The following is a 21,623-nucleotide window of genomic DNA, read 5'->3' as shown; positions in this document are numbered from 1 at the left end:
TTGTTTTCTTCGTTGGGAAGACTCTATGTCTTGGAAATTTATGGGACGGGGACTTTTTGTCATGATACCAAGTGTTATAGAAGGCGATTTAGGCGTTTGGATGTCTCGGGGCCTGGGTGTGCGGCTCCTCTCTTCTTCGTATCTACTAAGTAGTGCATCACCACTATTATAAATCTTTTCCACATTTGAGATCTTGAGCGCTTGGCTTGATGGGGTCAGCAATGTGCGAAGCCTTGATCCTGAACGAACTCTGAAAGCTCACAATCTGTTGTCAAGACCATATCTGTGTCCTTCGTATTGATTACCGAGTCCGGTGCATAATCAAGCTTGTGTAAGAGACGCCGGGCAGTGCCGAGGCGGTCACAACTCTGCTGCTGTGTACCACGCCGCTTTGAATATGCTTTGGGGTACATTCGTTCGACGCAGCCTTCGAAAACGCGAAAGCACGTGACGTCAGCTTTGCATTTCCGCAGCTGGGGTACCTGGTACTTTGTACAAGAATAGAACAAGCATCCAAACACGCCACGCCACCTCACACAGTGTGTCCATCCCGGCTTTACGCCTGTATTTCGTGGAGGCACAACTAAAACGCTACAGTTAATCTGAGGGATGGCACTGTAAGACTAGGGTAACTAGTATAGTGACTGTCTGTGAAATCTACACTGTGCATCTTGCGGATGAGTGATTGGTGTATGTGACGCGCTAAGAGTGTGCCATTCTGGAGAAGACGGGGATCACTAAGACAGTGTGAAGTGACTCTGATTAGTATCCTTGAAAGTACCGAATACGCCACGCTGACGCGCTGATGGGTGATGTTGTGGTCTTCTTTTCCACGAAGGTTCCAGGTGCAGTGTTAATATCAAGCGACTCCAACGTTTATGGCAAGGCGAAAGTACATGGTACACAGTATACGTCGTCAACGGCTGACCCAAGTCCAGCCAAGGAAAACTGGCCTGTTCAAACCATTCGCCTCCAAGCTGGACTTGGCTAGTGCGGCGGCTTCTCATTGGCCAGCTTACCGTTCGACCCAGTGTTATTGTCAGGCAGCCGGTCGGATTTTTGGGGTCCCAGCACCTTCCCACACCAGCCCAACCCGAAACTTTCCCTCTTCACTCCCTCCACCCTCCATGGTTTCCCCCCCCTTCCCCTTCCCTTTTCTCGACACCTCCCACAAAAACAGAGAAAAAACAACCTGGAAGCCCAAGCCCACATCAACCCACACCCCAGCAGTCCACACCCTCCCCCCCCCATTTCATTACTTCTGTATTCACCCCCGAGGGTTTCCTGTATGGTCACAACGCACCGCAAGTCCATCATCACCATCGCTAGGATTACGAAACCTTAAAGCGACAAGCAGTTATTTCCCCATCGTCGTCCTTGTTACCTTTTCGCGCCTCCGAAACCTCAAGGTCTCTAACCACCCCGGCTCCCGGCTCTCAGCCATCGTCGTCGGTCGTCGCCCTTCCATCATGTCGGCCCTGGGGCAGTCGGGATCCGGCGCCCATCCTGGCTTGACATTCCCCCAGGTTGGCCTCCGACGCTCTGCTGCCTTTCAACCATCCCATGCTCCTCCTCAGAATAAGGCCTCTCCCGTGCCTCACGCCGCTTCTCCCTACCAGCAGCAAGCCTACGCTCCCCAGCAGCCTCCGCAGGCTACGTACAGTCACCATCTCTTCAACCAGGCCGCCGTCAACGGCAATGTTGGCAACGCCCAGACTCGAGGCCCTCAGAGCCATGTGCCCGGTGCCGTCGTCCAGGCGAGGCAACGGGCGGCTCCTCCGCGACAACAAACGCCATCGATGATGTACGGGCATCAGCCCATGAGTCAACCGATGCACAACGATACCATCATGTCCCACCAGAGTCATCCCGCACATCAGACCCATCAGCCTCATCAGACTCACCAGTCTCTCCAGCACCACACTCAAACACATCAGAGTCACCCTTCCCACCAGACTCAGCAGACTCATCAAACGCACCAAACGCAGCAGCACCAGGCGGCTGCTCACCAAGCCCATCAGGCGGCACACCAAGGACACCTGGCGCATCAAGCTGCTGCTCATCAAGTTCATCAGGCGGCCCACCACGCCCATCAAGCACATCAAGCCCACCAGGCAGTTCAGCAGGCAGCGGCAGCGCAGCAAGCAGCAGCGGCAGCCCATCAAGTACATCAGGCCCACCAAGCCCACCAAGCTCATCAAGCCCATCAGGTCCACCAGGCGCGTTCGCAACAGACTCCTACTCCGACAATACCCCCTCAACCCCAGCCTCAGCCTCAAGTTCAGGCTAAGCCGGTGGCCAAGTCACAGCCACCGGAATCTCCCGCGCAGCCTCAGGAACAGCATGTTCCCGAAGCGATGGAAACGGAAACCCATGCCGAGAATGGTGAGGATGAGAATGCTGCTGATGCCAAGCTCGGGGACAACTCTCCGTTTGTTCCCCGCCAGCCTATGGGAGAGATGATGTCTCCACCACCCGAGGGCGGAAGTTACCCCACCTTGGAAGCAGTTCACAAGAGTGTGTTACAATACTGCACATCTGTCGGCTATGCTATTGTTATCGGTCGGTCAAAGAAGACTGTCCCTGGCCTGAAAAAGGTTCTGTTTGTGTGTGACCGTGCGGGCAAGCCGCCTAGTCGCGTCAGTCCCGAGGCCCGCAAGCGCAAGACGTCCTCTCGCAAATGCGACTGTCCCTTCGGCTTCTTTGCTATCGAGCAGCGAACCCAATGGACCATTCGGTACCGCCCTGACCCCCAACATCTCAGACATAACCACGGCCCGAGTGACAGTCCACTCCAGCATCCGGCAGCGCGAAAACTCGATAGTAAGATGGTGGCAGCGGTGAAGTCGCTGAAAGAAAACGGTACGTCTCCGCCCCAGAAGCATGTCTCTGTTAACATTTTTGTCTGACCAGGACCAGGTGTCGGCGTTAGCCAGACGCTCGAAATCCTGCAAACCGAAAACCCCCACGTCCCCCTCCTCCCGAGAGATATATACAACGCCCGAGCGGCTATCAACAGAAACCCGCAAAAGGTTGCTACCGGCCTGGCTGAGAATCGTCCGGCCATATATAGCAAACCACATCCAACCGCCGAGGAACGTATACGAGCCGATTTACGACGAGAACTGGCCAAGACGCGAGAAGAGCTCGAGAAACTTAAGGAGGAGAAAGATAAAGAGGTAGAGGCTCTGAAGGCTACCATTGCTGAGAAAGACAAGGTGATCGAAAAGTTTGAAATGTTTATCGATATATGCAACCAAAGGGTCATGGTACAGCGAGAGAGACTGGCTGAGGACGGCGGTGCTAGGGGTGCTGGCGCCAAGTGAACGGTGAGGACGCATATTCCCTGCCATCAGCATTTCACTTCACCTAGACCGCCCGCCTACCTGGGAGACTGAAACCTGACTTCCTTGGTTCTTGCGAGCAACCCTGCCTACTTGCTTCGTACTACTCGCTCGCTTCTTTATAGCGTCTTGCTAATCCCTCGCTTAATCGGCTGGCTTTCGGCAGGGCAGGGCATCAATGTTCCCTGGCTTCGAGACACTCTTGTCTCTTTGTTTTTTTGTCCATTCTTAATTCTGGGATGGAGACCGGTGCTTCTGGAGCTTTTCTTCCTTTTTTTTTTTAAATGTTGGACCATAGTGGGCTCTTCGTCCTGGGGAATCATGGGGATGGCATATGGACTTGGTATTTATTTTTCTGGTCGTATTGGGGGTTCATGCATTTGATGTTCGTAATGACAGCGCAAGGAGAGCAAAAAACGGGCTTAGAAACCTTATACAGACAGTACTTGCTTTTTTTTTGGTTGCAATGGTCGATAGCTTGTTTCTTCACTCAAAGCGGCTTCGTTTTTATTTCTCCGTTCGGTGTGTGTGTGTGGGCCTCGAACCGGCGCGGGCTCGACAGTGGACTCCTTTAGCCCATCTAGGACGCACGAATGGAATGAAACGCACTCTCCAGCACTCTCCTATAAATGCTTGTTGGCTAAGGCTCTAGTGTAGAGATTTCCAATGGTTGCGAGGGGAATTAAACGCTGTGGTCGTTTGTGGAGCAGCGTACGAAATAGTTCGATTCTTGAATATTCCAAAATTTGGGTCTGTCTGTTTCGACTCCCAAACTTCCGGATCTTTCGATTGGTGATCTTCTCTCGATAGGTGGCAAGTTCGCACTCTATCTTCCCGTAGAATAGTAGTCTATATAGCATAGTGTAAATCTACGAGGTAAGGGCAGCGTCTGATCAAGCAGGGTAATTGCAGATCCCTCACAGGCAAAGAAGAGAATAGCCCTCGAAGCCTGATAACCTGAAGGCAGTTGTAAGGTTCTCTACCTCAGTATAAGATCTAGAAATGACGATGAGTTCCCCTTCATGCTTCATACGGCGACCGCTCCCAACATGATGATTCCACAATCCCTATGATTTGATTTGAGATATCTTATATGGGGAATGATACGGTGTTTCACACTGGTACGAAGTAATAGGCGGCACGCCTGCATATGAGGCTTGTGGATTCTTCCAGGTTACCCCTGTCCTCATCCCCTCCAAAAGCACGGATGGAGTTCTCAGAACCGTTCTTCACCATGTATGTTGATCGTGGTTCACACAAAGTGCACGTACTTGTGATAGTGACAGTATACCTGCGTACACTAATACAAACTGGTATGGGGTGGCAAGATTACCCCTGTGGATACATGATAAAATAACACCAATGCCCATATCTTCACCATCATTCATGTTTCAGTGGCTCATGGTAAGAGCCGGAGGCCCTGATGGCCCCTGGTTCTTAGCGTGGATCGTAACATTTGATGGCAAGTCAGCCTGGAGCTCCATTTATGGAAGACAGCACCAACTGGCTCATTCAACTTCGTACTTTATACTTTGTAATAGAGATGAGGACAGTGAGTGTCGTCTGTAGTGTGCGAAGTAGTGTAGTGGTAGGAGCAAACGGCATCTTTCCAGCTGTCAACAAACGGTTGCCCGTATTCGCTCAAGGGGGGGCCAGCGTATCAAAGCACTGTGTTAAAGATCTGAGGGAGAACTGTTTTAATCGTGGCGAGCTAAGAGTGGTCACACAGTGTGAAAAATTCAACGGAAACATTGGGGCGAAACCTCAGGGACGAAAGTTGAGGCCGATATTACTGGACCGTCCCGTAAGGCTCCACTAACTCATCAGATCCACCCCTCCACCACCTTTGATTTCTCTCCGACTTATGTCGGTTCTGGTCACTATAACAGTGGATACTGTGTAGCAATACAGAAAATGAACCGTTGAATCTCTTCAAGATCAATCAACACCCACCGTCAGGGGGGCGTTCCGTTAACACCAACTGTTCTGTTAGCTTCCGTCCACTAAAAAAACCTGAAGTAAATTGCTCCATCCGTAATAACTATTCACCCCCTTCCAGACGCATGTCGTCGCGCAGGGGGTCACTCAGGTCGCGTACGTAGACCTCCGAACTCGTAATCTTCTCGACCCCAAATGTACCGTCTAGGAAGTGACAAGGGGATATTCTTCGTCCATCTCGAACGGACTTCATAATAGATCCCTTCCTTTTCTATCCAACCTATCGTCCGTGGTATCAAGCATCGGAAGGGCAGAACAACGCCTCTCGGCGCGACATCAAAGACACAAAGCCAGCCGTCCAGGCAAAATTGCATGAACACGACACGATAATCCTCAAGACTCCATACATGCCCGACTTCGATCTATACCTTTAATAGTATTTTTTCTTCTTCTTTCTCTTGCTTGAGCCAACATCCGACGACAGCCTATTATTTTCGAACGGTTTCGTTCTTTGGCTCATTGGCCCTTCCTTTTTTGTTTGTGCCAGCGGACGCATTTTCCTTCTTCATACGGATTCTTCTGCGAGTTCTTCGTTGCTATAGACTAAAATACCCTCTTTCTGCGATCTTCGTTCCCCCCTTTCGTTATGCGATGACCTAGAAAATCCGTACCTATCATCGACAATTCGTTTTTCCTTCGACAATACAATACCTACCATCCTATCAAGATGGAGGTGTCACCGTCACCCGCGAGCCCAGCCCCGAATGGCGTGAGCTCGCCTTCGTTCCCTGCCATAGACCCAAATCAGCTCGTCGACCATCTCGTTGCTGTCATCGGCAGTACCCTCGGTGCGACGAAAGAGGAGCTCGAAAGCCCTGGTAGTCTTCTTCATAAGAGCCGCATTGGCGACACGATTCAAAGATGTTCCCGCTTCGCAGCAGATACCCAGCAATCCCTCTATGTCCAGAAGGATATCGCTCCTTCATCGCCTACTGAGGCTACACCTGATGAATCCAGTATGTGGTGCTTTCTTTCTTGATATCACGGAGGTATCTTGGCATGATCCTAACCTAACAACTCTGCAATAGGGGCTCCTTTCCATACATACACCCTCACAACCGAAATGTCCTCGCTCCCCACGACCGTGTCCTCCCTTGTCCTCCTCAAAAGAGCTCAACCACTCGACCCTGCGCTTCCGCTTACCGCCCAGATACTCATCACCAATCTCCCTGGTCCTGCTACGTTGAACGCGACGGTTGGCGAGCAAGGGCCTTCTACTTCTCCCTACGAGATCCTCCAGTCCCTGATCCATAACGCTTTGGTTCCCTACTTCGACGCCAATACCAAGACCCAACTTACAAACGGCACGAGAGGCCGAGCGGATGTCGACTCGAAGACTGGTATCCCAATCACGAAGAAGCGATGGAACGATTTGGAGCTCAGCTTGCTCCATCTCCAGGAGAATGTCGAGATCCCTCAGGTGTCCCTAACGTTCCATCCCGTCGTACAGTCAGCCCTCGAAGCCGCCCAGTTGGATAGAATGCGACCGTCTCTCGACCTGATCCCGGAAAGAATTTTACAGGATAGTTCGATTCTCAACAATTTACAGGCCAATGTCAACAGCTGGATCAAATCCATTCAGGCCATCACGAAGATGACGCGAGACTCATCGTCCGGTCCGGGCCAGGATCTCAAGTTCACCGCGAGCCAAGAGATCAACTTTTGGTTGTCGATGGAGTCTGCTCTCGAGGCCATCGAGGCCCAGCTGGAGAGTGATGGAGTTCTACTCACCCTGGGAATCCTGAAGCATGCGAAGCGTTTCCAGGCGACTGTAAGCTTCACCGCTGATACTGGCTTGAAGGAGGCTATGGAGAAGGTGCAAAAGTACAACCAACTCATGCGAGACTTCCCCCTCGACGAGCTACTCTCGGCCACTTCGCTGCCCAAGGTCCAGGACGCCCTTATCCAGATATTTGCGCATCTAAACAAGAAGCTGAAGATCTGCCCTTACCCTATCCGACGAGCTCTTCCGCTTGTTGAGGCCATCTCGGGTGACCTTGACGAGGTTCTCCACCGGCTACTTCCGGGCACCGAGTTGGTTGAGCTGGAGTATCCCGAGTTCCAGTCGGTTATGAAGGCCTGCGTTTCCATCTTTCAGACGTGGGAGGAGAGTATCAAGGAATTTACAAACGTTGCTCGTGAAGTCACTCGTCGCCGAAATGACAAGTTCATTCCGATTAAGGTCAACAAAAAGCACTCGGAACTTGAGGGCCGTCTCAAGTATGTGAGTACCTTCAGGGACAACCATGAACAGCTCCAGCGGACCATTGTCAACGTCTTGGGACCCAAGGCGTCTGTTGACGGCGTGGTCGAACCGGGAGACCCCACCGGCGCCATCGTCATTGAAGAGATGGGTGATGTCGACGCTGTTGAAGAGGTCAAGCAAGCATGGGAAGCCCTCAGGAACGTCGACCTCCTCGACGTCTCCCCTCAAGGGACGGAGAGGTGGGCGAGAGCCGAGAATGTTTACAACGAGCGCACGACGCGGGTAGAGAATTCCATCATCACCCGACTTAGAGACCGCCTAGGAACTGCAAAGAACGCAAATGAGATGTTCCGCGTCTTCTCCAAGTTCAACGCGCTTTTTGTGCGGCCAAAGATCAAGGGTGCTATTGCTGAGTACCAGCACCAACTTCTTGACCACGTCAAGCAGGCTATCAACGGCCTTCACGAGCGGTATAAGCAGCAATACGCCCACTCCGAGGCCCACGCCATGGCTCAATTGCGTGATCTCCCTCCTGTTTCCGGCGCCATCATCTGGGCCCGCCAAATCGAATTTCAGCTAGACGGATACATGAAGAAGGTAGAACATGTTCTCGGCGAGGAGTGGAAGGTACACTCCGAGGGTCAGAAACTCCTTCATGAAAGTAACCTCTTCAGGTCGAAGCTCGATACACGCCCAATTTTTGAGGCTTGGGCACGAGAAGTCAAGAGGAGAAAGATTTCGATTTCGGGTTTCCTATTCACCGTTAACAGGGTTCGATCATCTAACACCTTGGAACTCACTGTGAATTTTGACCAGCAAGTGATCACTTTATTTAAAGAGACTCGAAACCTGGCCTGGCAGAACTATTCGGTCCCGCATACCATCAGCTCGGTATCCAAGGATGCCAAGAGGGTGTATCCTTACGCCGTTAGTCTGATGGAGGGCGTGAGGACTTTCTCGCAGACTATGCGCCAGATCTCCGAGATGGGTGAGGAGGCTGTTCTTCTCAACGGCTACCGCAATGACGGCTTTGCCCTTATCAAGAAGGGCGTGCCGCTGAAGTGGGAATCCTTCGTGACCGCTTATGATGTCTTCTTCAATGCCAACCGAGCCAACCACTCCCTCGCAGAGCTTGGCATTGGCAAGGCAGGTGAGAGCAAGCACGGGATGTTCATCCGGGAGTTTGTGGCTGCCGTTTCCCTCCTCCAGTCCAAGACCATTACTTTGGCTTCCATCCATGCTACCGTGGAGAAGGCACTTGCGGAGCTTGCGATCTGCCCTTACGCGACCGACGAGTTCCAGTCTCGCTTGGAGACCATCCAAGCCGCCGTTGATCAGCTGAACTTGGAGCAGTATGTTAACCTGAACTTCTGGGTCGAAGGGATGAACCAGAAACTTAAGGACGTTCTTCTTGCCCGTTTGCAGCACGCCATCCATGCCTGGATTGGTGCTTTTGAGGATGAATATCTAGAAGAGGGTGGCCGGAAACAAGTTATCGACCCGGTCGAGGCAAAGAATGGTCCCGTCATGCCTCGCCTAGTGCACGAATTGGCCATGCGAAACCAGGTTATCTATCTCGACCCGCCGCTCGAGCATGCGCGAGCCGGATGGTTCCTCCATCTTCACGATTGGCTTGGCGTTGTTTGCAACCTCCCCAAGCTCAAGGCTACCCGGTACCAGATGGCACTCGCTGCTAAGAACGACGACGCCCGGTTCACCGATCTTCCCATGGAGTGCGCCGATGCTCTTTCTCGCGTCTACGTTGCCATGGAGGCCAAGCTGCGGGACATTAGTGCTTACGTCGACAAGTGGTTGCAGTTCCAATCACTGTGGGACTTGCAGTCAGAGCAAGTCTACGAGGCCATTGGCGAGAAGTTGTCGAGTTGGCTTCAGCTTCTCCAGGACATTCGCAAGACTCGTCAGACTTTCGACACCCAGGAAGTCAGCCAATCCTTCGGTCATATCACCATCGATTACGAGCAGGTCCAGACTCGCGTGAACACCAAGTATGATCAGTGGCAGCATGATATCCTCCTCAAATTTGCTAGCCGCCTCGGAGCTCGTATGCGAGATGTTTACGCCGACATGGACAAGATGCGCCGAGATCTCGAGCCCCAAACCCTCGAATCTGCCTCTACTGACAAGGCGGTCAAATTTATCACGGCTGTCCAGGCTTGCCGTAGGAACGTAAAGATCTGGGCACCGGAGATTGATATGTTTCGCCAGGGCCAGTCTACATTGGTCCGACAGCGATACCAGTTCCCTCAGGATTGGGTCGACATCGCCCAGATTGAAAGCGAATGGGACGCCATTAACGAGATGTTGGAGAAGAAGTCGAAGATTGTCAATGATCAGACGGATGCCCTCCGGGCTAAGATTATCGCCGAAGACAAGCTTGTGAATGAGCGAATTGCTGAAGCCGCTTCTCAATGGAACGAAGAGAAGCCCGTTTCCGGCACAATTCCTCCTGACGTCGCATCCGCTACTCTTACGCAATTTGAGAGCCGCATCACAGCTCTCCAAGAGCACTCTCAAATGGTTGCGAAGGCCAAGGAGGCACTTGATCTTCCGCCCAGCCCCGATTCTTCTCTCGATGCCATCATGGAGGAGGTCCAAGACTTCCAGTCCGTCTGGGCCAATCTCGCCACAATTTGGGCCAGCCTTAACGATACCCGCGAAACTCTCTGGACGGCAGTCCAACCCCGAAAAATCCGCGGCAAGATCGACGACCTTATCAAGAACACCAAGGAAATGCCGAGCCGGATGCGGCAGTATGCTGCATTTGAACATGTCCAGAAGATTCTGCGTGGTCTCTTGAAGGTCAATCCTATCCTTTCGGATCTCAAGTCGGATGCCATTCGGGACCGCCATTGGACCAAAATCTTCAAGCAGCTGCGTCCTGGCAAGCGATATTCCCCTGTCTCCATGACTCTCGGAGATGTTTGGGATCTCAATCTCGTTGCAACAGAAGCGATCGTGAAGGATATCATCGCCCAGGCGCAGGGCGAAATGGCCTTGGAGGAGTTCATCCGACAAGTCCGAGAGACGTGGACCAACTATGCTCTGGACCTAGTCAACTACCACAACAAGTGCCGTCTAATCCGCGGCTGGGATGACCTCTTTGCCAAGTGCAGTGAGAACCTCAACTCCTTGCAGGCTATGAAGCACTCGCCCTATTACAAGGAATTTGAGGAAGATGCCTCGGCCTGGGAGGACAAGTTGAACAGGCTCCATGTCCTCTTCGACATCTGGATAGACGTCCAGCGACAGTGGATCTACCTCGAAGGTGTCTTTACCGGTAATGCCGATATTAAGCATCTCCTGCCCATCGAGTCGGGCCGCTTCCAGAACATCAACAGCGAGTTCTTGGCCGTGATGAAGAAAGTCTACAAGCAACCGTACGTCTTGGAAGTTCTTACCATTCCGAATGTTCAAAAGTCCTTGGAGCGTCTGGCGGAACTTCTGAACAAGATCCAAAAGGCCCTTGGAGAGTACCTTGAGAAGGAACGTCTGTCATTCCCTCGATTCTACTTCGTCGGTGACGAGGATCTACTCGAAATGATTGGTAATAGCAACGACACTCTCCGTATTGCCAAACACTTTAAGAAGATGTTCGCCGGTATCTCGGGTCTCACCATGGACGATGATAACTCTATCATCACCGGATTCACGTCTAAAGAGGGTGAGGTTGTCAAACTTAAGAAAGAGATTTCCCTTGCCAAGACACCACGCATCAACGACTGGCTTACACTGCTGGAGGACGGCATGAAACGGACGCTCGACCACCTTCTCGCAGAGGCTGTCGAAGCCTACACGCCCATCTTCGAAGCTGAAACGCTTGACGGGGCGGCGTTTGACAAATACATGGAAGAATTTCCCAGCCAAATTGTCGTCCTGGCGACGCAAGTTGTATGGACGACGGCTGTTGAGAAGTCTCTCGCTGCAGGCGGGAAGACTCTGCAGACATTGTACAATCGCGAGGTTGGCATCCTGCGATACCTTGCCGACACCGTCCTTCGCGACCTCGGTGTAATTGAGCGAAAGAAGTGCGAACAGCTCATCACCGAGTGTGTCCATCAGCGTGACGTTATCGAAAAGCTGATCAAAGCAAATGCCACCCACGAGAAGCATTACCTGTGGCTCCTGCAGATGCGCTACGTCTACACCCCCGAAGGCGATTATCTCTCGCGTCTTTGCATCAAGATGGCCAATGCTAAGCTGGACTACGGCTTCGAGTATCTCGGTGTGCCGGACCGTCTTGTGCGGACCCCGCTTACGGACCGGTGCTTCGGTACTCTCACCCAGGCGCTTTGCCAGCGTCTCGGAGGCTCCCCCTATGGACCGGCAGGTACTGGTAAAACTGAGTCCGTCAAAGCCCTTGGTGTCCAGCTCGGACGGTTTACCCTCGTGTTCTGCTGTGATGACACGTTTGACTTCCAAGCAATGGGCCGTATCTTCCTCGGTATCTGCCAAGTCGGCGCGTGGGGTTGTTTCGATGAGTTCAACCGTCTGGAGGAGAGGATTCTATCTGCCGTCTCTCAGCAGATTCAAAACATTCAGCTCGGCCTTAAACAAGGTGTCGAAGACGACAATGCCCAGATTGAGCTCGTTGGACGACAACTACACGTCAGTCAGAATACCGGTATCTTCATCACCATGAACCCTGGTTATGCGGGCCGATCCAATCTCCCAGACAATTTGAAGAAGCTCTTCCGAAGTGTGGCCATGTCCAAGCCAGACAAGGAGCTGATTGCCGAAGTCATGTTGTATTCCCAGGGCTTCAACCAAGCAAAGCAGCTTTCGAAGCAGACAGTGCCCTTCTTCGACCAGTGTTCCAAACAGCTGTCGAAGCAGGCTCATTACGACTTTGGTCTCCGTGCCTTGAAGAGCGTTCTTGTCAGCTCCGGTGGCCTGAAGCGTGCTAGGCTCTCGAATGGCGAGGTCAATGCAGTTGACGACGCGGCGTTCGAGCCAGAAATCATCGTTCAGAGTATTCGCGAGACGATTGCTCCTAAGCTCATCCGAGATGATGTCGATATCATGGCCGGAATCGAGGAAGTCTGCTTCCCTGGCATCAAGTACGTGCCGGCCAACCTCGAGAAGCTCGAGAACGCCATTCGAACACTCGCCAGCGAAAGACAAATGGTTGTTACAGACTCCTGGATGACCAAGGTTCTTCAATTGTACCAGATTCAGAAAATCCATCATGGTGTTATGATGGTTGGAAACTCGGGCAGTGGCAAATCTGGTGCATGGAGGCTCTTGCTTGATGCTCTTCGCGTTGTTGAGGATATCGAGGGTATTTCCCACGTTATCGACTCCAAGGTCATGTCGAAGGAGGCCCTGTATGGTAACCTTGACTCGACAACGCGCGAGTGGACCGACGGCTTGTTCACGAGCATTCTTCGTAAGATCGTCGACAACCTCCGTGGCGAAGATACAAAGAGGCACTGGATCGTTTTCGATGGCGACGTTGACCCCGAGTGGGTTGAAAACTTGAACAGTGTCCTCGACGATAACAAACTCCTAACTCTGCCTAACGGAGAACGTCTCAACCTACCGCCGAACGTCCGCATCATGTTCGAAGTAGAGAACCTCAAATACGCGACCTTAGCCACTGTGAGTCGTTGCGGTATGGTCTGGTTCAATGAAGATATCGTATCCCCCAACATGATGGTCGCGAACTACCTCGAGCGATTGCGAACTGTCGTCTTCGAAGATCTTGATGAGGATGCCGTCGGCTCCGGCCAAAACCCCGCCAAGATGTTGGCTGTGCAGGCACAGGTCGCTGATCTACTGCAAACCTTCCTGACCAAGGATGATTTCATCCTTGCAGCACTCAAGGAAGCCGAGGGATATACGCACATCATGGACTTCACTATTGCCCGTGTCCTCAACACCCTATTCTCCCTATTAAACAAGGCGGTCCGAGATATCATCGAATACAATGCCCAGCATACCGACTTCCCATTGGACCACGAACAAATGGAAGGCTATATTTCCAAGAAGCTTCTCCTCGCCCTCGTTTGGTCGTTAACCGGAGACTGCCCACTTGGTGAGCGCAAACTCTTCGGCGACAAGCTTTGCGGTATCGCCCACTTTGGATCGCCCCCAGTCGATGGTTCCAGCTCTTTGATCGATTTTGATGTCTCACTACCCCAGGCCGAATGGACTTCTTGGCAAGCGCAAGTCCCGACAGTGGAGGTTAACACCCACTCTATCACACAGACCGACGTCGTCATTCCGACTCTGGACACGATCCGCCACGAGGATGTTCTCTACTCGTGGCTTGCCGAGCATAAACCTCTACTACTCTGCGGTCCTCCCGGTTCCGGTAAGACGATGACATTGTTCAGCGCTCTTCGCAAACTGCCTAATATGGAAGTCGTCGGCCTCAATTTCTCGAGCGCCACCACACCCGACCTCCTTATCAAGACCTTTGAACAGCACTGTGAATACAAGAAGACTCTGAACGGTGTTATCCTCTCGCCGAGGCAAATTGGTCGCTGGCTTGTCATCTTCTGTGACGAAATTAACCTTCCCGCCCCCGACAAATACGGAACTCAGCGGGCTATCTCGTTCCTGCGCCAGCTTGTTGAGCACAATGGTTTCTGGAGGACCTCCGACAAGTCCTGGGTTACCCTGGACAGGATTCAGTTCGTCGGTGCCTGCAACCCTCCAACGGATGCTGGCCGAACGCCTCTCGGCGCCAGGTTCCTGAGGCACGCACCCCTGATCATGGTAGACTATCCTGGCGAGCTTTCGCTCCTGCAGATTTACGGTACTTTCAACTCTGCCGTGCTCAAGATCATTCCTACGCTTCGCGGCTATGCCGACGCACTTACGCAAGCCATGGTCAAGTTCTATCTCCAGTCACAGCAGCGTTTCACACCTAAGATCCAGCCACACTACGTATACAGTCCTCGTGAACTTACTCGATGGGTCCGTGGTGTTTATGAGGCCATTCGACCTCTTGAAACTCTTACTCTCGAGGGTCTTGTCCGCATCTGGGCTCACGAAGCTCTTCGTCTCTTCCAGGATCGACTCGTCGCTGAAGAAGAGCGCCAGTGGACTGACGAAGCCGTCCGCCGAATTGCGCTCGACCTCTTCCCCACTATTGATGAAGAGAAGGCTCTTGGAGGACCGATCCTGTTCTCCAACTGGCTCTCGAGACATTATGTACCCGTCGACCGCGAACAGCTTCGAGACTTCGTCAAGGCCAGGTTGAAGACATTCTGCGAAGAGGAGGTCGACGTACCACTAATCCTCTTCAATGACGTTTTAGAGCACGTCTTGCGCATTGATCGTGTGTTCAGACAACCCCAGGGACATCTCATCTTGATCGGTGTCAGCGGAAGTGGAAAGACTACTCTGTCGCGATTCGTTGCCTGGATGAACGGTTTGAAGGTCTTCCAAATCAAGGTCCACGGCAAGTATACAGCGGAGGACTTTGATGATGACCTCCGAGATGTCCTGCGCCGTGCCGGATGCAAGGGCGAGAAGATTTGCTTCATCATGGATGAATCCAATGTCCTTGATTCCGGTTTCTTGGAACGTATGAACACACTCCTCGCCAACGCCGAAGTTCCTGGTCTGTTTGAGGGAGACGACTATGCTGCTCTTATGACAGCTTGCAAGGAAGGCGCTCAACGACAAAACCTACACCTCGACTCCCCCGAGGAACTCCACAAGTGGTTCACGCAGCAGATTGTCAAGAATCTCCATGTTGTCTTCACGATGAACCCACCAGAGGATGGTCTATCTTCCAAGGCAGCCACCAGTCCTGCTCTGTTCAATCGATGTGTGCTCAACTGGTTCGGTGATTGGTCTGACCAGGCCCTCTTCCAGGTCGGCCATGAACTTACCCAATCTGTTGATCTGGACCGTCACAATTACGCTGCTCCTGACACTATTCCCGTGGCGTACCGTGCTCTCTCGCTGCCGCCTTCTCATCGCGAGGCTATTGTCAACTCCATGGTTTACATTCACTACTCGCTGCAACGGTTCAATTCCAAGCTTCTGAAGCAACAAGGTCGGGTCACATACCTAACCCCTCGCCACTTCCTCGACTTTGTTGCTCAGTACGTCAAGCTCTACAATGAGAAGCGAGAGGACCTCGAAGAGCAACAGCGTCATCTCAACGCTGGTCTGGAGAAACTCCAGGATACCGTGGACAAAGTCAGCGACCTCCGTGTCAGCCTTGCAGAGAAGTCTGCGCAGCTTGATCGCAAGGGCGCAGAGGCAGATGAGAAGTTGAAGCGCATGCTCGCTGATCAGCAAGAGGCAGAGCAGCGCAAGGCCGCCTCCCTCGAGCTTCAGAAGGTTCTTGATGTCCAGCAGCGAGAAGTGACTTCGCGAAAGCAAATCGTCTTGGATGACCTCGCTAAGGCCGAGCCAGCCGTCGAAGAAGCGAAGGCCAGTGTTAGTAACATCAAGAGGCAGCATCTAACAGAAGTTCGTTCCATGAGCTCGCCTCCACAGGGTGTACGTCTCGCGCTCGAGGCCGTATGCGCGCTTCTCGGCAACAAAATTACGGACTGGAAATCGATTCAGGCCATCGTGCGAAAGGATGATTTCATTGCCAGCATCATCAACTTCAACAACGAAGAGAAACTAACAAAGTCTCTCCGGCTCAAGATGCGCAATGACTACATGGGCTCGCCCGATTTCACCTTTGAGAAGGTCAACCGCGCCTCGAAGGCTTGCGGTCCCCTCGTCCAGTGGGTGTCGGCCCAAGTTAACTACGCCGAGATTCTAGACAGGGTCGGCCCTCTCCGCGAGGAGGTCGCGCAACTCGAAGACCAGGCCCTACAGACCCAGGCTGAGGCCAAGGCCGTCGAACAGACAATTGACAGCTTGGAGAGCCGAATTGCCACTTACAAGGCAGAGTATGCCACTTTGATCGCCGAGACCGAGGCCATCAAGGCGGAGATGTTGAGGGTGCAGTCTAAGGTTGACAGGAGTGTCAAGCTACTCGACAGCCTGTCGTCCGAGAGGATTCGTTGGGAGGAAGGAAGCAAGTCTTTCGAGACTCAAATCAGCACCCTTGTCGGTGACGTCTTGATTGCAGCGGCCTTCTTGGCCTACAGTGGTCTCTATGACCAGACATTCCGAAAGTCAATGATGGACGACTGGCTTCATCAATTACATTTGTCGGGTGTCCTCTTCAAGGCGCACAATCCGGTGACCGAGTACCTCTCTACTGCCGATGAGCGGCTCAACTGGCAGCAGAACACTCTACCTGTGGACGATTTGTGCACGGAGAACGCCATCATCTTGAAGCGTTTCAACAGGTATCCTCTGATTATCGACCCCTCCGGTCGTGTCACAGAGTTCCTTCAGAAGGAGTGCAAGTCGCGCCGCTTGACTGTCACTAGCTTCTTGGACGATTCCTTCACCAAGCAGCTTGAGAGCGCTCTGCGATTCGGTAACCCGATCCTCATTCAAGACGCAGAGCATCTTGATCCGATCTTGAACCATGTTCTCAATAAGGAATACCAGAAGACAGGCGGTCGTGTTCTCATCCAGCTCGGCAAACAACAAATCGACTTTTCGCCTGCATTCAAGCTGTATCTCGCCACGCGAGACCCGTCGGCAACCTTTGCCCCCGACATTTGCAGCCGGACAACATTTGTCAACTTCACTGTTACGCAAAGCAGCTTGCAGACTCAATCTCTCAACCAAGTGCTCAAATCTGAACGACCAGACGTTGATGAGCGTCGATCCAACCTCATCAAGTTGCAGGGCGAGTTCAAGATCCATCTCCGACAACTTGAAAAGCGTCTTCTGCAGGCTCTTAACGAGTCTCGCGGAAATATCTTGGACGATGACAACGTTATCGAAACATTGGAGACCCTAAAGACAGAGGCGGCCGAGATTTCAGCCAAGATGAGGAATACTGAAGGCGTGATGACAGAGGTGGAGGAGATTACGCAGCAATACAGCATCATTGCCAAGTCTTGCAGTGCTGTCTTCGCCGTCCTTGAGCAGCTTCACTATCTCAATCACTTCTACCAGTTCTCTCTCCAGTACTTCCTCGACATTTTCGAGGCTGTGCTCCATAACAACAAGCACCTTGCGGGCGTGACGAATTATGATGCCCGCCGCGATATCATCGTCAAGGATCTGTTTGTCAATACCTTCCAGCGGACTGCCCTTGGTCTCCTTCAGAAGGACCGCGTTACTTTGGCAATGCTCCTTGTTCACGCTTCACCTATTCAGATGGATAAGACACTCCTCGAATTGATCATCAGCGACAGGGTTGAGGGTCAGGATATCTCGAGTAACCCCAGCCTGAAAGCTGACGCTATGAATAAGGCTAGGCGCATTCCTGCTCTCAAAGACAAGCTCGACATGGCACCTGAGGCCGATTGGGACAGGTTCTTCACCGAGGAGATTGCCGAGAACTTTGTGCCCCGCATCTGGGATAATACAGCCGACCCTGCAGAAAAGACTCTTCAGTCGCTCTTGCTCGTTAAGCTCTTCCGTCTTGATCGGTTTATCCCGGCGGCCGAGCGATTCGTGGCTGGTGTGTTCGGCCCCGCAATCTTCGATATCATCGAAGACTTGGGAGAGACAGTTGCCGAAGTGCCCGCCACCCGTCCCATCTCCCTGGTTTCTAGCCCTGGTTTCGATGCCAGTTACAAGGTCGACAATCTTGTCGAGAGACTGAATGTCAGGTGCACCAACATTGCCATGGGTTCTAATGAAGGCCTCTCCGGTGCCGATAAGGCCATTGCGAACGCCGCGCAGACAGGCTCTTGGGTGTTGGTCAAGAACGTCCATCTCGCGCCCACCTGGCTCCAGAGTCTGGAGAAACGCATGGAGAACCTCAATCCGCATGCGCAGTTCCGCCTCTTCCTTTCCATGGAATCCAGCCCCAAGATTCCGGTCAACCTGCTCCGGGCCAGCCGTGTACTCATGTACGAGCAGCCCGCTGGCGTGCGCGCCAACATGAAGGACTCCATGTCGTCGCTATCTACTCGTGCTACGAAGAGTCCTGTGGAGAGGACAAGGCTTTACTTGCTCTTGTCTTTCTTGCATGCGGTTGTCCAGGAGCGTCTGCGATACGCGCCTAAGCTCGGTTGGAAGGCCTATTGGGAGTTCAATGACAGTGACGTGAGTTTATTTCCCAGAATGCCCCCAACATCCAGTAGAGTCTTCGAGTACGCTAACAATGTCGATTACTACAGTACGAATGTTCTGCCTTCATCATCGACACCTGGATTGAGGCTGTCGCGCAGAACCGCACAAACATTGCTCCGCAGAACATCCCGTGGGAGATGATTCGTCACCTCGTCGTTGAGACTTATGGCGGCAAGATTGACAACGAAGGCGACTACCGCCTCCTGACCGATCTCGTCCGCAATCTCCTGACGCCGTCGGCCTACGATACCGGCCACAAGCTCGTCGACGATGCCGATACCAACCTCACGGTCCCTGAGGGCACGTCGTTGCCTGACTACTTAGAGTGGATCCACAAGCTCCCCGAGAGAGAGCCGCCTACGTACCTCGGCTTGCCAGCCAATGCCGAGAAGTTGTTGCTTGTAGGACTAGGACAGACGATGATTCAGAATGTGAAGAAGGTTACGGATAGGTTGGATGATCAGGAGAAGCTCATGGCATAAGCCATTGAAGGCTTTTGGGGGGCCACGATATACCGCTTCATACTTCAGCTGTTTTTCCTATGTACACAATTACGAGATTGGAGGAAAGTTGGACAGAGGAGTTCATTGGCTTAGACATTGCATGAGTATTTGAAAGGGTAGGAAGGATATTGCAGTGACCATTGCAACAATGGTTTTCTGATTTTCTCTTGTATTATTTTTTCTTTTTGCTAAAATTTTTTTTCGAATGCCTCCCTCGAACGGAGATTGATATCGTTACTGTTCCTAGAAAGTTGAAGAGAACTTGTTACATTAAGAATCGTGTTACATCGGACCTGTGTTTGGACATGCATCGAAAACAAGAAAGCAGGTCGAGATGAGAGAATAGACAAGAAACTGGCCGGTCCTGCCCCCCCGAAAACCACCGAATGGGGGGTGGAGTTAGTTAGATACATGAAAATATGAAGGAAAAGTGAGATAAGAAAACCAAAAATAAGAATGAAGGAGAAACCAAAAGGGAGAAGAAAGAACAGAAAAGAAGCCTCGCTATCGCCTAGTTCATCATATCGTATCCCGTTGTACCCTCCTCCATCAAACTCACATGTGGATTCTCTTGATCATATCCCAGATCATCGGGAAAGGAAAATCTGCTTATGAATTCTCTAGTGTACTGAAATATTTCGTCCATGTAACGCCGTTCTCCCGAGGTGACGGGGACCGGGGAAGGGAAGGTAAGGTATGCATACTCATCCAAGAACGGGTCAAGGAGGTCAATCTTAGGCTCCCCCAACGCCACGGCAGCATCGCGGGCTAAGGTGAGGAGAGCCGTGGGGGAGGAGGATCTCGTGGCCTCTTCCAGTATGTGACCATTGGTAGATACCGCCGCATCCCCAGCGTGAGATCTGGAAACCGTCGTCAAAATCATCGAAGTCATAGTCAAGAGAAATTCCGATGTCGTGATGCCGAAACCTTTGAGAACGAGTCGGGCCCAGGGACAATAGTTTCCTGGGAGATCGTAGAAGCAGCACCCCCACAGGAAGCAGAAGACGTAAACGGTAGCCTTCCAGGTAGGGTCGTTGCGGTCGCCTGCGGTTAGAATGCTGGAGGGAGGGAGTCTCTCGAAGGGTCCGTTGAGCTTTTTGATGCACCAGGCGAGACAGTCGGGCAGGATTCTGAGGAACTGGCTCTTTTGGCCTTTCGGTAGTTGTTGGTTGCAGAGAAGCGTTTGCATCATCTGTTCTCGCCAATCCTTTCCATAGATCTCCGCCTCTCCCAGCGCTTGCTCTCCCGTTTGCATCAACTTTGAGTACTCATCCAAGCCGAAGTTGATCAACATAAATCGGGGCATATCGATGATCTTCGGGTAGGTTTCCAGGGGTTGCGGGTTGCGCGTTGCCTGAGTTATCGAGCCGGGAATATCAATGACCTTGGAGCCGGTTTTCGAGGGTTGCGGGTTGCGCGTTGTCTGGGCCACCGAGCTGGAAATATCAATGATCTTGGGGTAGGTTCTCGGGGGTTGTGCATTGCGCGTTGCCTGGGCTATCAAGCCTTCAACTCCAGCGCGCACCATCCGGGCAATGTCCTGCGTATCCTGCGTGTTCTGTGTGTGGTACATGTCCTGCGGTTGATATCCAACTCGCCGAGCAATATATCCTCGGAGAATGTAGAGAAGGTGGCAGAACAGAATACCATCCTCACTTCCACGGCCCTTGAGCTCCATGATAAGCCTATTGATGTATTCCCTTATCTGCACGGCCTCATCCGCCTCGCAAGTCCTGGCACAGTTGACCAATAGGTCCAAGAAAAGCCTCGGTATCGTGCACTGGGAAAGTTGTGTCCAGTAGATGGGGAAGGCGTGGCGACCATCGGAAACAGCCTGGTGGAAGTCGGCGGCGCTGAGCAGTCGCTTATTATTCCGGGAGTCGCCCGCGGCGCGGTTCTTATAGACCCCATGTTTGTTAAACTGGTTGACGAATTGTCTCTCGCTGTCAAAGCGTATTCTTTGTGTGAGCGAACAATGGCATTATACTCCCAAGGGCACAAGCTCTGTCCAAGGCGTAGCGGACTTACGTTGCAGGGAAATCCAGCTCTCTTCGAGCCACTTCTACTACTTCTTGGAGGGACATTCGATCGTAGAGGCCGGCAAAGGTCCATCTGTTTTTGTCCCATTTTTCATCAGGAACACGCGGTTGGTTCTTCTTTTTCCGGTTTCCGTCTGTCACGTTCTGTCGAGGCATGATGCAGAAAAACGCTGCATAGTCTAAGAAAAGAGAGAGTTTTCTCTAAGCGGGGAGTGTGGGAGGCCGATGAGATCACCGAGGGGCATTCGCGGGGGAGAGGGCGTGCATAAATCCATCAGGCATGGAGGCGATGAACGACCAGGCTGAGAGAGGCTTTATATGTTGAGCCAGATTGGTCGTTGTGAGCTGGCGCTGATAGTCGTTTCCGGCTACCACAAGATATTAAGTG

The 21,623-nt window shown here is 52.3% G+C and overlaps 3 protein-coding genes across 3 annotated transcripts; 2 read left to right on the top strand and 1 right to left on the bottom strand.

The window, feature by feature from the left end:
* Positions 1-1,469: 1,469 nt before the first annotated feature.
* Positions 1,470-3,326, top strand: SAPIO_CDS7341 (uncharacterized protein; the record flags this gene model as incomplete). The annotated part of the gene is made up of 4 exons (XM_016789223.1): positions 1,470-1,804; positions 1,863-2,223; positions 2,286-2,862; positions 2,920-3,326. 4 exons carry the CDS (start codon positions 1,470-1,472, stop codon positions 3,324-3,326), a joined length of 1,680 nt encoding a protein of 559 aa, XP_016641050.1.
* A 2,683-nt stretch (positions 3,327-6,009) lies between these two features.
* SAPIO_CDS7340 (Dynein heavy chain, cytoplasmic) lies at positions 6,010-19,175 on the top strand (the record flags this gene model as incomplete). The annotated part of the gene is made up of 3 exons (XM_016789222.1): positions 6,010-6,298; positions 6,371-18,666; positions 18,741-19,175. 3 exons carry the CDS (start codon positions 6,010-6,012, stop codon positions 19,173-19,175), a joined length of 13,020 nt encoding a protein of 4,339 aa, XP_016641049.1.
* Positions 19,176-19,707: 532 nt separating this feature from the next.
* On the bottom strand, positions 19,708-21,391 carry SAPIO_CDS7339 (uncharacterized protein; the record flags this gene model as incomplete). Its single annotated transcript, XM_016789221.1, has 2 exons — positions 19,708-21,139; positions 21,225-21,391. 2 exons carry the CDS (start codon positions 21,389-21,391, stop codon positions 19,708-19,710), a joined length of 1,599 nt encoding a protein of 532 aa, XP_016641048.1.
* Positions 21,392-21,623: the final 232 nt, after the last annotated feature.

The sequence above is a fragment of the Scedosporium apiospermum genome, assembly GCF_000732125.1.
Source record: "Scedosporium apiospermum strain IHEM 14462 chromosome Unknown SEQ_SAPIO_0110, whole genome shotgun sequence".
In the NCBI taxonomy this organism is placed as follows: domain Eukaryota; kingdom Fungi; phylum Ascomycota; class Sordariomycetes; order Microascales; family Microascaceae; genus Scedosporium; species Scedosporium apiospermum.
This window is presented reverse-complemented; position numbering and strand designations above follow the sequence as displayed.